Source organism: Oryza sativa, chromosome 4 (assembly GCF_034140825.1).
Source record: "Oryza sativa Japonica Group chromosome 4, ASM3414082v1".
NCBI classification, from domain to species: domain Eukaryota; kingdom Viridiplantae; phylum Streptophyta; class Magnoliopsida; order Poales; family Poaceae; genus Oryza; species Oryza sativa.
In genome coordinates, this window is record NC_089038.1 from 33656975 (window position 1) to 33669123 (window position 12149).

General features: G+C 45.1%; 3 protein-coding genes across 7 annotated transcripts; 1 reads left to right on the top strand and 2 right to left on the bottom strand.

Annotated features, from left to right (window-relative positions):
- Window positions 1-1965: 1965 nt before the first annotated feature.
- Window positions 1966-5345, bottom strand: LOC4337226 (flavonol 3-O-glucosyltransferase UGT89B1-like). 3 transcript variants are annotated; one of them, XM_015781375.3, is made up of 5 exons: window positions 3908-5345; window positions 3634-3750; window positions 3475-3541; window positions 2477-2658; window positions 1966-2375 (listed from the first exon to the last, which is right to left on the bottom strand). In XM_015781375.3, the coding sequence occupies exon 1, from the start codon at window positions 5324-5326 to the stop codon at window positions 3917-3919; it is 1410 nt and encodes a 469-aa protein (XP_015636861.1). In that variant the 5' UTR covers window positions 5327-5345; the 3' UTR covers window positions 1966-2375; window positions 2477-2658; window positions 3475-3541; window positions 3634-3750; window positions 3908-3916. The 3 variants fall into 3 exon arrangements, with proteins under 3 accessions (XP_015636861.1, XP_015636860.1, XP_015636859.1); XM_015781374.3 differs by having other exon boundaries at window positions 2465-2658; XM_015781373.3 differs by having other exon boundaries at window positions 1966-2658.
- A 587-nt stretch (window positions 5346-5932) lies between these two features.
- LOC4337227 (protein COFACTOR ASSEMBLY OF COMPLEX C SUBUNIT B CCB4, chloroplastic) lies at window positions 5933-8616 on the top strand. 3 transcript variants are annotated; one of them, XM_015781377.3, is made up of 8 exons: window positions 5933-6240; window positions 6313-6494; window positions 6605-6704; window positions 6781-6854; window positions 7131-7312; window positions 7392-7462; window positions 7719-7802; window positions 8237-8616. In XM_015781377.3, the coding sequence occupies exons 1-8, from the start codon at window positions 6106-6108 to the stop codon at window positions 8288-8290; spliced, it is 882 nt and encodes a 293-aa protein (XP_015636863.1). In that variant the 5' UTR covers window positions 5933-6105; the 3' UTR covers window positions 8291-8616. The 3 variants fall into 3 exon arrangements, with proteins under 3 accessions (XP_015636863.1, XP_015636864.1, XP_015636865.1); XM_015781378.3 differs by having other exon boundaries at window positions 6316-6494; XM_015781379.3 differs by having other exon boundaries at window positions 6319-6494.
- Window positions 8534-11867, bottom strand: LOC4337228 (small RNA degrading nuclease 1). The gene is made up of 12 exons (XM_015781376.3): window positions 11667-11867; window positions 11408-11587; window positions 11203-11292; window positions 11018-11086; window positions 10648-10785; window positions 10289-10405; window positions 10142-10211; window positions 9910-10010; window positions 9614-9748; window positions 9430-9537; window positions 9248-9352; window positions 8534-9125 (listed from the first exon to the last, which is right to left on the bottom strand). Exons 1-12 carry the CDS (start codon window positions 11697-11699, stop codon window positions 8880-8882), a joined length of 1392 nt encoding a protein of 463 aa, XP_015636862.1. The 5' UTR covers window positions 11700-11867; the 3' UTR covers window positions 8534-8879.
- Between the last annotated feature and the right edge of the window lie 282 nt (window positions 11868-12149).

Genomic DNA, 12149 nt, shown 5'->3' on the forward strand with positions numbered 1-12149 from the left:
TGTGAATCTCTTGCACGAAACAACTGCAAGAACGGGCAGTACAGGATAAGTTGATAATATGATCTGAAAAGTGATTAGGAGAGTGTACAACCAATCATGTTTTGAACTAAGCTTGAAGAAACAATAATCCGATTGGTACAGGTTGGGTTGAATCTGCTACAGTTTTATTCAGGTATGCTTGTCCTCGTGTTCGACCTGATGGGTACTGAACTATCTACCTAGATGCCTACACATATAAACAAATTACAGAGATTACACGAGGAGGAAGAAGTGCATGCAATGCAATGAAAATGGACATGAAAGCTTAGAGCTAGCTAAACCAGGATGTTGTCACATAATTATGAATTGAAAGGAACATGACATAGGCAGTGTTAGATACTTAATATACTTGGATACATACTAGTATATCATTTCCATACCTACGCAGCTTGGTGGTGTGAGTGTGACGCTCACCGGCCATTGCTGAAGACTGCACTTGAACTACCAGCTAGTGTGCATTTTAATTCCTGGGGCTGCATTCTTAATAATTCAGTACGATTGCCTTTTCGTCTCTCTATATAACTTTAGTTAAAATGTTCTTTAAAGAAAAAGGATAACTTTAAAATGGACTTCACACTCTGAAGTCTGAATATTTCTTTCTGGCAACGAAGTCTGAATGTTTGTTGTGCCTGGTCTGCCGTACTGGCCGTTCGGTGAAACATGCACATAAACAGCGATTGCATAACAGTATACAGTAGCATTATGCTCCTCCTTTTTTCATCAGCTTTAAAAATTGTTAATGATGGCCGATTAAGCCACATGTAATTATAATTACCGCGTAACAGGTGGCTACTTAATTATCAGCTCATGAGGTTAATCATTTCCTGACGCTAAATCGGCAATAGCGACGTATAGGTTGCAGTTAGGTGGAGTCCTTTTCTTTCGCGGCGTTTAAGTATTGATTAGCACCTGCTTTATGTAGTTTAATCGTCAGTGGATGGAGTAGTAGTTGCAACGTTGTCGTTTACACTAGAAGCCATCCGTGCCCAGCCAAATTAAGCACGAATGCATGCATGCTTTCAGCTCAAGCGAAACAGAGCGAATCACAGCCTCTCCTGTGAGACTGTGACTGAATCTCTGGGTTGTTACTTGTTCAAAGTTACAACGGTGACTGTACTGTAAGCTACTCCTAAAAGTTGGAGGGAAGTGAACAAGCAAAGCAATGGCAGGTGATGAAAGGCTGAAAGCATCTGCAGGCATGCGTTGCCCGGGCGTGAATTCTGTCAGAAAGGTAATATAAAGTTTTGGAGACGATTTCACAATAATTCATGTGGTCAGGGGAGTAATCATGATCATAGGAGAGGTTCCATTCAACTAACAGAAAAGGCAGAGCGGAATCTGCACTACTTTCTTCAGCACTTTGTGGTTGTTCCTCCTTTTGCCGGTCTCTGCAATTTGCATCCGGGTATGATTTGCTACTGTTGTTTGCTTTGCTCCGTACTACTGTCTACTGGTAGTAGTTCACTGCTCCACTCTTCACATGCAGACATGCTCTGATTGATCTGGCACATGCATCAAATTGGAAAAGAAGAAATGGCATGCACAAATGACCAAGATGCGTGCTGGTAGTACACAAGAAACCAAAGAATTTGGGTCTTCATAGTTAATACCGGGCCTAGTTAACTAGCAGTTTTGCAAAGTTTCTAGCTCAACCAACTGGTAGTCTTTCGGACCTCGGATCATGCTCTCTATGATTTGTTTTTGAAAAGAATGGAATGATGAAAGCTTAATCTTCAATCCACCATTTTGGTCCAGTTTCATTTCATGCAGTCCGACCAAAAATGGCAACTGAAGATTTGATCAAACATGATTGCACATTGATCTGTGTCATAAAATAAGACACTAGCACTAGCTAAAACGAATGCAGGATTGAGTCCTTTGCTTAGAAGCGACATCAGAGATGACACTCACTCAGTTCATTACAAGAAATTGCCCATAATCGGTGCTTCTGATAAAAATATCCATGGCTTCCTTTGCTGAATCAGTTATGTTTGTACAGATTTTCAAGGAGCACAAGCGCTAGCTACTGGATTTTCTCTAATTTGTCTCTACTAACACTAGGTGCACTTGCATTAATTTGTTGCTAGTAACACTGATACCTATCGATTCAACCAAAAAAGTACCATGTGACAGCATCTATAGCACCAAGACCAGTTGTGCTATGAACTTATAAGCTAACAATCTGAATTAGTATCAGTATTAAATCAGATAATTGCACCTAACTAACTCGATTTTTGGTCATAGTACATATGAGAACTTATGCATTGTGACGCCGAACGACCAAAACAACCAATTCTCCAAATGAATGTGCTCCATTTGTTCCAGCGACAGTCCACCTGCACAACAATGGAGGACACCAATCATTTGGGGTCCTAGTACGCCCCATGCAAATGCCATAACAAACTTCTTTTGACTTAATGGGCACCTCAGGCCAAACCTCCAGCTATGCACAAACAGTTCCCCTAGTTTGGCTGTCCCATAGAAGAATTGAAGGTTTTCAGTTCACGTTTCATGTTCTTCTTTTGTTCGACATCTCATTGTAATCAGTTGACGTTACACAATTTGGGGCCATTCCATAATTGTAGTACCTTGACTTGCAGAGAGATATATCAGAAGATCCTATAGGAGAGATTTTTGTCAGTAAGCAGACAATGGTAGAACGCTACAGGAAGCAATGTCAAGAATATAGAGCAACGATTCACCCTTGTAACTATCATACATTTCAAACTGAAGACAGAAAATTTTAGCAGCAGAAATATGATTAGTTTGCTAACACCACATGGTTCTACCAGCAAAAACTGGTGCTTCTAAGTTTTAACAAGTAATAACAATTCTCCCACATGGTTCACAACTCAAGGCCAGCAGAAAAACGTTCTGCAGAGAAACGAAGCTATCCCAGCTGTGCTTTTCAGACCAGGAAAGGCTCTTTGCTTTGGTTTCAAACAATGGCAAGAAAAGGTCACAGCTACATGCAACTGTAGTACTAGTGATCAATGCTCATGAACAGATGCTTAAAGCAGAGGAATGGAAGATTCCTCCCTCCAGAAATCCGGCACATGGGTTGTTGTCTTTGTTTTTATTTTATGAAAATGAAACAAGAACAGGTTAGGTTAGTCGAACGTCGGCGTATGGGAATCGGACATCTCCTCTGCTGAGAGGGCACCTCCCACTGTTTTTTTTCACAAGTCACAAAGGTCAGTAGGAATCAGGGAGCTAGCAGTTGGAGGCTTGGAGCAGAGCCCAGTCAATTAGATTTGGTTTGGTCAGATTATGACACCGACTCTTCAATTTCCAATTTGATACTAGCATGGAAATCAAGCTGAAAACTATGTGTATGCTGCTACTAACACGCAAAAGCTAGCATCCTAGCACATGGCATATGAAGCATATGCAACGCAATGCCGTGGAATCTGTTCAAAGGGAAAGAGCACTTACGATAGAGTAGTTTGTTCAATCAGAAGGTGACAGAAAGTTTCAGTCTTTCAGGTGCTTCCTGCAAACGCTGCAGTGGAAAGGGGAGGCACATCAACTTCTCATCTACTGTTGAGCTGAAATAGCCGCCTGATCTAAATTTCAAGTACGAAATGATCATACCTTGCATAAGTAGACTGGTAGTTGCATGCCATGCGCGGTTTGTTCAGCTATGCAACAGACACCGAAAGCTGAGCCTCCATTTCGAACGAGAAATTCTCACACGAATTCAACCGTTTACTGCAAATTTCAATACAACCAAGTTAAAAGAACACCAAAACAATCGTTATTTATTTCTCATTTCTAATTGCTTTGCTTATTGATGAAGCTGATCAGGTGTATGATTTAGCATTTGATACAATGTTCAGAACAGACAAGTGAAGACCAATCAACCAACCACGTGCAGTCAAAGCTTCTGAATCTCCTGCACAAACCGCTCCAGATCCTCGTAGGAGCTCCCACCGCTCCTCACCGCGATCGCGGCATCGGCGGCGAGCTCCTTGGCGCGCGCCCGGGCGCCGCTCCCCTTCTCCCCGACCGCGTCGGCCAGCACGGCCGCGAGCTCGCCGGCGTCGGGCGCGACGCCGGCCCCGCCCGCGCACGCGCGCAGCGCCACGCCCGCGTCCTCCACGAGCAGCCGCGCGTTCACGAACTGGTCGGCCGCCATGGGCCACGCCAGCATCGGCACCCCGGCGGCCACCGCCTCCAGCACCGAGTTCCAGCCGCAGTGCGTCATGAACCACCCCACCGCCGCGTGCCGCAGCGCCGCCACCTGCGGCGCCCACCCGCGCACCACCATCCCGCGCGCCGCCGCCGCCGCCCGCGCCTCGAACCCTTCAGGGACCACGCCGTCGCCGCTCACGACCCACACGAACGGGACGGCGCTCCGCTCCAGCGCCTCTGCCAGTGCCGCCGCCATGGCCGGCGTCAGCACCGCCTGGCTACCGAAGCACACGTACACGACCGAACCTTCCGGGAAGGCGTCCAGCCACGCGCTGAGATCGCCGGCTGCGACGGCCGCTTCCCCACCGCGCTCGCCGGCGGCGTCCGTGTCCGGCGCCACCGGGCCCACCGCCCACACGCGCTTGAACCCCAGGTCCTCCAGCGGCGCGTCCAGGTACCTCCCCTCGAGTGCCCGGAAGGTGTTCGACACGAATCCCCAGCCCTCCAGATTCCAGAGACAATTCTGCTTCAGCGACTCGCCGACCTGCTCTTCTACGAGGCCTTCTATGTAGGCCTTGTACAACATGGAGATCTCTCTCCACTCAAACGCCGGCTCGCCGGGGATCGCCGGGAACGCGACCGGAAACCCATCGTCGCACCCCACGGGCCGCTTCACCAAGCGGCGAAAGAGCGAGTGCGGCACGGCGGTGCCGAGCACGCCGGAGGGCGTGAAGACGACCCTCGGGACGCCGATCTCGGCGGCGAGAGGTTGCATCCACCCGCAGAAGAAGTCGGATACGACGGCGACGACGGGGTGCGCGGGCTGCGACCTGGCCCACGCGAGGATGGGGCGGTGGAGCGCGGCGAGCGCGTGGATGAACACGGCGATGTAGACGGGAGGGCAGTTCATCGTGTTCTCGAGGCCGGCGGGGAGGGAAGGGTGGGAGGGGAAGGGGAGGACGAGCGGGCGGACGGAGTCGGGGTGCGCGGCGAGGAGAGGGGCGAGCTGGGCGGCGTTGCCCGGCGTGGTGACGACGGTGAGGCGGAGCCCCCGCGCCGCGAGGAGCGCGGCGAGGTCGTAGAGCGGCAGCGCGTGGCCCTGCGCCGGGAAGGGGACAAGGAGGACGTGAGGCGTGGCGGTCGGCGGCGCCATTGCTGCGGTGGTGAGGAACGGAGGCGGCGTCGGCGGCGAGCTCCTGATTTATACCGTACAGTTAAGAATTTTTTAAATTTTATTAAAATATTTAAAACTATTTTTTTAAAAGTTTTACAAATCTGACCTCTCATGCCCTGTGAAAGGGCGGATGGCGTCCCGTTCTCCTCACTCATCGGCCATGTTTTACAAACGGCTTAACAATGTATTTTTTAAAATAAATTTCTACAGGAAAATTGTTTTAAAAATTCACACTAACCCACTTTTTAAGTGTTTTTACCTAATGCTTAACCAATTGTGCACTGATCTAATATTTCATTTTTGGTGCGAAAGGTGAGAGTTTCCAACCCGCGGTCGGTCACCTTGCAGATAGCCCTTTTACCGGCCTCCCAAAGGGCTAGGCCGTCTGCAAAACAATCGGGTCTAACCAGTTTACAGGCAGTCACTTGTCGCCGATGGGTAGATTTGTAAAACACTGAAAAAAATATTGTTAAATATTTTAATAAGTAAACTTAAAACTGAAAAAAGTTTCTAGTTAGTGGGATCGGAATGGGCTGGGCCTGAGAAGACTACTACATGGGCCGGTGGTTCGGCCCAGAAGAAATCAGGTAGCCGACGAGTCATCCACAGCGACGGCGAGTGGCCACCGGCCGTTCTACATCTCGCGCGCGGCCTCCGGTCGTCGTCGCGACTCCGCTGCCGCCGTCGCCCGGCGCCGCCGGTGATCCCGCTCATGTGCTAGTAGAAGGCGTTCGGAGCTCTTTGGGAGTGTCGCACGCATGGAGATGACCAGAAGCCTTACGCTCGTGCCGCTCCCGGCGACGCTCCGGCCGGCATCCGCGGCCTGTCGCCGGCGGCGGAGGCGGCGAGGGCTTCCCTTCGGTGCACTCTTCTCACCATCGCCTCCTTCGAACGTATGTTTCTTCCTCCCCCAGCTAATTCTGTTCCCTGCTTGAATGATTCAGTAGTTCGCAATTCTTCTTCAGCAGCAGCAGCAGGAAATGCACATCAGGGCGCTGCAGCCGCGGCAGGATTGGGTGGGGGAGTGGGTCCGGAGCAACGACACGCTAGTCCGCGGCCTGCCCATCCTCGGCGGCGGCGCCTCCCTGCTCGCCGTCCTCCTCAACCGTGCGGTTTCCGGCATTGCAGCTGTCGCCGACGCCTCCAGGTCATCCTGTGGGTGCAGAGCCACCCCAAGAAATGCCCCCATTTTGCGCTCGTCTTGGATTGGATTTATGATTACTGACCAATTGGTTAATTTGATCTTCATCTCAATAGTTCGCAGTCAAGGGCTGACATACTGACTCTTGCTCTCTCCGTAACTGATATTCTTGCTGGCCTTGTTTGGTTGTCCATCCGGCCGAAATCCATTTCTCCTGTGAGTTTTTTATCCTTTGCGGCATATTACTGTAGTAAATTTTTTACAATAATTCCTCATTTTGAAATGATCTTAGGTTGTTCCTCGAGGTGTCGAGTGCAAACGGGTAGGAACGGGTGTATTGGACTCGGCTCTTCGTGAACTACTTTGGTAACCATTTTACTGATACACTTCCTGCTTATTTCAATCTTAAGATCTTATTTTAATTCATAGAGATCATGGAAGCTCAAATAATGAAATATTATTACTTAAAAACCTCGCTAGGTGTTCCATACCGTGATTCTATATAATTACTAGTGCTATGATCTTCCATGAACATAACTAAACAAATCTTTCAGTTTTATGCATACACAATCCCATCCATGTACTTCATGTCAAGGAAATTATGTTGTGAGGCTGGCTGTGACTTCAACTTCTCACAAATAGGACATGGGATTCCCTTACAACTGCAACTTGTTGCAAATCCTTGGTTGTTGTGTATGGAGGTAATTGTGTTCTTCAAATTGGGGTTGCTGCTGGCTCTCCAGAGGATGGTAATGCAGTTATGGTGGATGCACAGAAGTTCATGCAAGGTTCCCTTTATAGAAGTGCCATGGAATCCAAGAAGCGTGAGTGTCTTTTGTTACTTATAAAGTTCTTTTTTTCTGTTTGATTTCATTCAGAAACTTCACTTTGGTCTTCTTGCAGAATCTTACCTAGCAAATCTTGCCTTATATCCTGGAAGGACTGAACTACCATTCTTGCCAGCTAACACGCAGGTACTAAAAAATTCTTTCATCTTAGAGAAATTACATGTAAGCACGCATTGGTGTGTTTGTCAACTTGTTATACTTCACGAAAGCTGATCATACCATCTTTAAACTAGGAAACTCCAGAATGCATCCTCTCTTTTGTTTCATTGAAAAAGAAGGGGGAAATCTTATTAAGTCTAAAGATGACTGCATTCAACATTCAGATGAATTAATTGTATGAATGTTTAAAACCAAAGCTTTTGATATCTTCCCTGATATACAGGCCCTAATATTGCAACCAATTGGTGATAAAGGAATTGCAGTTATTGGTGGTGACACTATAAGGGGGTTCACTAATCTTGATCAGGTGCTATTTCTAATCTACAGCCTCCTAACATATATAGTACCACGTTTTGTTTTGGGTGATTCGCACAGATAATACAGAGAAAAACAATCTATATGTGTAAGCTAAAGATCACAGTTTTTAAAAACAAACACAAGCCAAAACTAGGTCAACTAAATGCTTAACATTGGTTTTATGCTCACTTTTGCTGAAGCATACAATCTCTACGGTGTGTGTTTGCATTGGAGCATTTGAAGTATTGACGGTGAGATCTTGCATTATTTGCATTGCAGCTACATTATTGCTTTTGAGAGCACAAAAGACCGAATGTAATGAAAAGCCTGTTGGTTGTAGGTTGCACACTTGCACTGTTTTAAATTCAGTATGACGGTTACTGTAAAAAAAAAATCAGTATGACAGTAGAGAGACAACCATTATCCTGTTGATTTTCCTTGCAGGCATGGATTGCAATGATAGCAGATAAACTGGATGCTACATTGTCAAAGTCGTAAGAACGCGTAGTTTGTTGGATATTGTTTGTATCTTGCAATTGGCCAAACTGTCACGAGAGATGATCATCTGTCACTGTACATGTTCAAGTTACAGGTAGAGTTTGCAAAACCAACGGATAAAACAGTACAGGGCTGGGGTTGACCAATTGTTTTAAGCCAGGCTGTATGATTAGGCTTGATTAAGTTTGACCAGCATGAATTGATTACAATGTTAGTTACTTCTTGTAACCAGTCACTGTTGGCTGAATGAATCACATTACTGATGCTTTCATTTGTAAGATCTCATCACATTTCAAAGAGTTTGCAGTGAATTTACGTTAAGAATATCCTCCTGGACCCTCTCTAATACTCGTGATCAACAGTCGATAAAATGGAGGAATAAAATGAGCCCTAACAACTTTCTACAGTTAATGCCTAGCAATCTAAAGCGCACAAACCGCTGAACAAGAAGAGCGTCTAGAGATCAAAATTGTTCCTCTCATGACTCATGGTGAGATCAAAACTGCTCCTAGCCGAATGGTCTCAACATCCTTCTCCAGCTTCATTCATCCAATCTCTCTGCATCTCAAAATCATCCCTCCAAAGATCTTCATTCAGCCACTGATATCTTTGCTTTCTTCTTCTCATGCTTTTTACCAGTTTTTCGCTTTTTTTGCTTATCCCCATCATTATCTTCTTTTGTTGGTTCTACATGCTCGGTAGGTGGCGGTCTCTTGTTTGAAAGTTCTGACTTGTTTAGTTGAGCGCCATACGCCATCTTTCGTACATAGAAGCTTGCCACATCCCCATTGTCGCGTTTCAGCAGCACATTTTTTTGAAGTCGCCCGCTAGAGTCCTGTGTGTTTCAGCATAGTATAGAACTGAGAAATTTAACAGCACATTGATGCAATTCAACCAATCAAATGATAAGCACAAGGGCAAAACCCAATTAGTGGAAAATCAAATGGTATAACGTACCTTGGCCTCTTGGCCATCCAGTTCATCAAATGCCTTCTCTACCTCATCTCTGTCTCCAAATGAAATACATGTAGAATAATAATCACCCCGAACCCTTGAATCAATCTATTGAGAAGGAAATAAAACCATTAGACTATAAAAGTACATGTGTATTGAGCAAATCATAATTAGTATGCAAAAACCTTCTCATCAATACTGGGATTTCCAGAAAATAATTTGAGCAGCTCCTGACAAGGCAGGTAGACTGGAATTTTGTGAGCAAGCAACTTCATCATATCAGATTCAGGTACCTAAGAAATGGAAATAAACAAGTCAGTTGGCAACTCCCTAACAATGCTGAGGTTTAAGATAATTGTTTACTCTTACACTATCTCTTGCAATTTCAATGGGATCATTAAATCCATGCTTAAGCTTGGCGAGAACTAGATTCATCGCAGCTTCTGCATCCTTCAAGCAGTTATGTGGCTCCCCTTCTTCTCGAACAGCATAGCCCAAAACAGACTAGAAGCACAAAAATCAACAAAAAAATTTCAGCATGCATAGATTCAGAGCATGGGGTTCTTCAGGCCTTGTATGCATTGTTTTTCTTAAGCAGAACATCATTCATAAGGAAACAAGGCTACGAGTAAATAAGATGCTATGCAGTATCCCTTTAACTGTACCTTGCACAGGCTGTTTAAAGAGGCTGATGCAGTAGTAGGCAAATTTGCATACTTAAAGATGTATGCTGTATCAATAACCCGAGAGTAGTCAAACTTAAGAGCTGCAAACGAATCAAAAAAATGATAAAAGCTGAGTTACATACTGAGTAACAAAATAAAGCCTGCCAATAAACATGATGGATGCATAGAATGACTATATCAAATAGATTGGACCGCATTAATCACAGATTACCATGTAAATCTTTTGATAGGCTATGACCAATCAAGATCTTTCCTTTGGACAAGAGCTTCTTCAACGATTTCTAGGGAAGGAAAGGAACAATATAACTTTTGCAAGATTAAATCAAACCAAATACATAAAGAATTTGTAGAAGCATACCTGAACATCAACTAATGAGCATGTGACTCCTTTTAAATCCTTCTTAGACAAACCAGTAATGCTTGTCCTATAGTCTGCAACAGCTTTTAAGGGGTTTACAAGTTCATCTAACTTCACCTGAAAAAGAATGAATTTAGTGTGGTCTAAGAAGAAAGATGGAAAATTATGGCATGATTAATGATTACAAGTCAAAGGACATTGCATCAAATATACATGTGTCTAATGTTTAAAAGATTTGGCATAAACTTTATCTAACCAGCATTAAAACATGTTTTTTTGTTGAAATTATGTAGTGTTAGGAAAGTTCTGCTTGTTGAGGCACGCAGCAGAAGACAATTCAATGCGTCCAAATATAATACCTCTAGATTGCTGTTGACAACACATACTCGGACCAAGGCTTCCGTACCATCATGGCAAAGGACCATCTCACAGTCAATTGCCAACATAGTTGACTTCATAAAATTGGTAATTTTGCCTTCACGCAGCACTTTCCATCCCTGTCAACATGTCAGTAAATCTGGAGTTATAGAAAACCATAGACATCTCTAATCTTCGCAATGGGTGACATGAAGTCAGAGAAATTCTCCTGTATTAAACACTACTGAAGTACAGTAGATAGACAATACTCCCTACATGTTTTTGTTAACATTTAATACAGCGGTAGAAGTGCGGGCGGAAAAGAATAAAATCATACACTTTGAATTAATGAAAGAACAATTCAGCTTGTACCTCTTTGTAAGATGGGAAATTATAATTTTTCCTGTACTCCGGGTGTTCTGCTGTCAGTTGAACAAGCTTCTGCATTTTGCAGAATATACATCAAAACAATTGTTAACCAAGTTTTGACACCTTTGTCTTGGTTATAACCAGAACAATCCAGAAACTACACAATCATGAGATAGCATAAATAATACCAGCTGAGGAGAAATCTTGTCAGGAAATTCCTTCAGGAACTGCTCAAAAGCACTTCGTTCGTTCAGACGCCTTATCAATTTTCCGAAGTACTGTAATCAAAAAGGAGAAAGACACAAATTGTCAGTATCTCTACTCAAAGAGAAATTTAAGGATGCCTGACGAAATTCGTGGAACGAAACCCATCGAACTGAATCAAAATACCACCTTCTGGAAATCTTTGGAGAAGGTTAGCAGGAAAGCAAGCAGCACATCCTTGGACCGCTTCTTGGGGTCACTCACGGAAGCTCCGAACTTCTTGTCGTTCCGAGCCAAGAAATCCTTCCATCCCCCCTCGGCGCCCTTGAGCCCGTTCTTCTGGGTGAACCTGACGATCTCAACGAGCACCTGACAACGAACACAGCAACGCAGAATCAGGGGAGAATAACTCACGCCAGGTTTCCGCTTGCTGCTGCCTTGCTTTTACCTCTTTCTCGGCGCCGGCGAGCCGCTTGCCCATTAGACGACCACGTGGAAACAAGCAAGGAAGAGCAGGGGAAGGGAGTAGGAAGCAAGGGGACCGCGGGTTGCGGCGGCCGCTCGTTCTCGTGGGCGGCGGCGGCGGCGGTCGGGAAGTGGCGGCACGGAGAAAACCGCCGGAAAAAAATAAAACAAAACCCTTCTCTTTGCTGCCGCAAGCGAAGATCGGTGGGTAAGTAGAAAATACGGCCCAGCACGTTAACTGGGCCGCTTTGGCTAAATTTGTGAAATCGATCAGTGGGTTCAGCCCACATAAGGTCCATGTAGTAAATGAGATTTTCTTCTTTAAAAGCCTATCTTTTTATGTAAAACAGGTCCATATAGTTAGGTCTGCAAATTAATTAAGTTATTATTAGTATATGAAAAAAGGCCAAATGGCCCCGAGTGACAATCTTTATATTTGTTGATTTTAGTATTATATCCACTGAGT

Excerpts from the sequence above, each read along its gene's own strand:
- LOC4337226 (XM_015781375.3), bottom strand. The coding sequence starts at position 5,326 with ATGGCGCCGCCGACCGCCACGCCTCACGTCCTCCTTGTCCCCTTCCCG.
- LOC4337228 (XM_015781376.3), bottom strand. The coding sequence starts at position 11,699 with ATGGGCAAGCGGCTCGCCGGCGCCGAGAAAGAG. Across the intron at positions 9,749-9,909 it reads CTTTAAACAGCCTGTGCAAG|TCTGTTTTGGGCTATGCTGT; the intron begins GTACAGTTAAAG and ends TTGTGCTTCTAG. Across the intron at positions 9,353-9,429 it reads ATCCCAGTATTGATGAGAAG|ATTGATTCAAGGGTTCGGGG; the intron begins GTTTTTGCATAC and ends CCTTCTCAATAG.
- LOC4337227 (XM_015781377.3), top strand. The coding sequence starts at position 6,106 with ATGGAGATGACCAGAAGCCTTACGCTCGTGCCGCTCCCGGCGACGCTC. Across the intron at positions 6,241-6,312 it reads CACCATCGCCTCCTTCGAAC|CAGCAGCAGCAGGAAATGCA; the intron begins GTATGTTTCTTC and ends ATTCTTCTTCAG. Across the intron at positions 7,463-7,718 it reads TCTTGCCAGCTAACACGCAG|GCCCTAATATTGCAACCAAT; the intron begins GTACTAAAAAAT and ends CCTGATATACAG.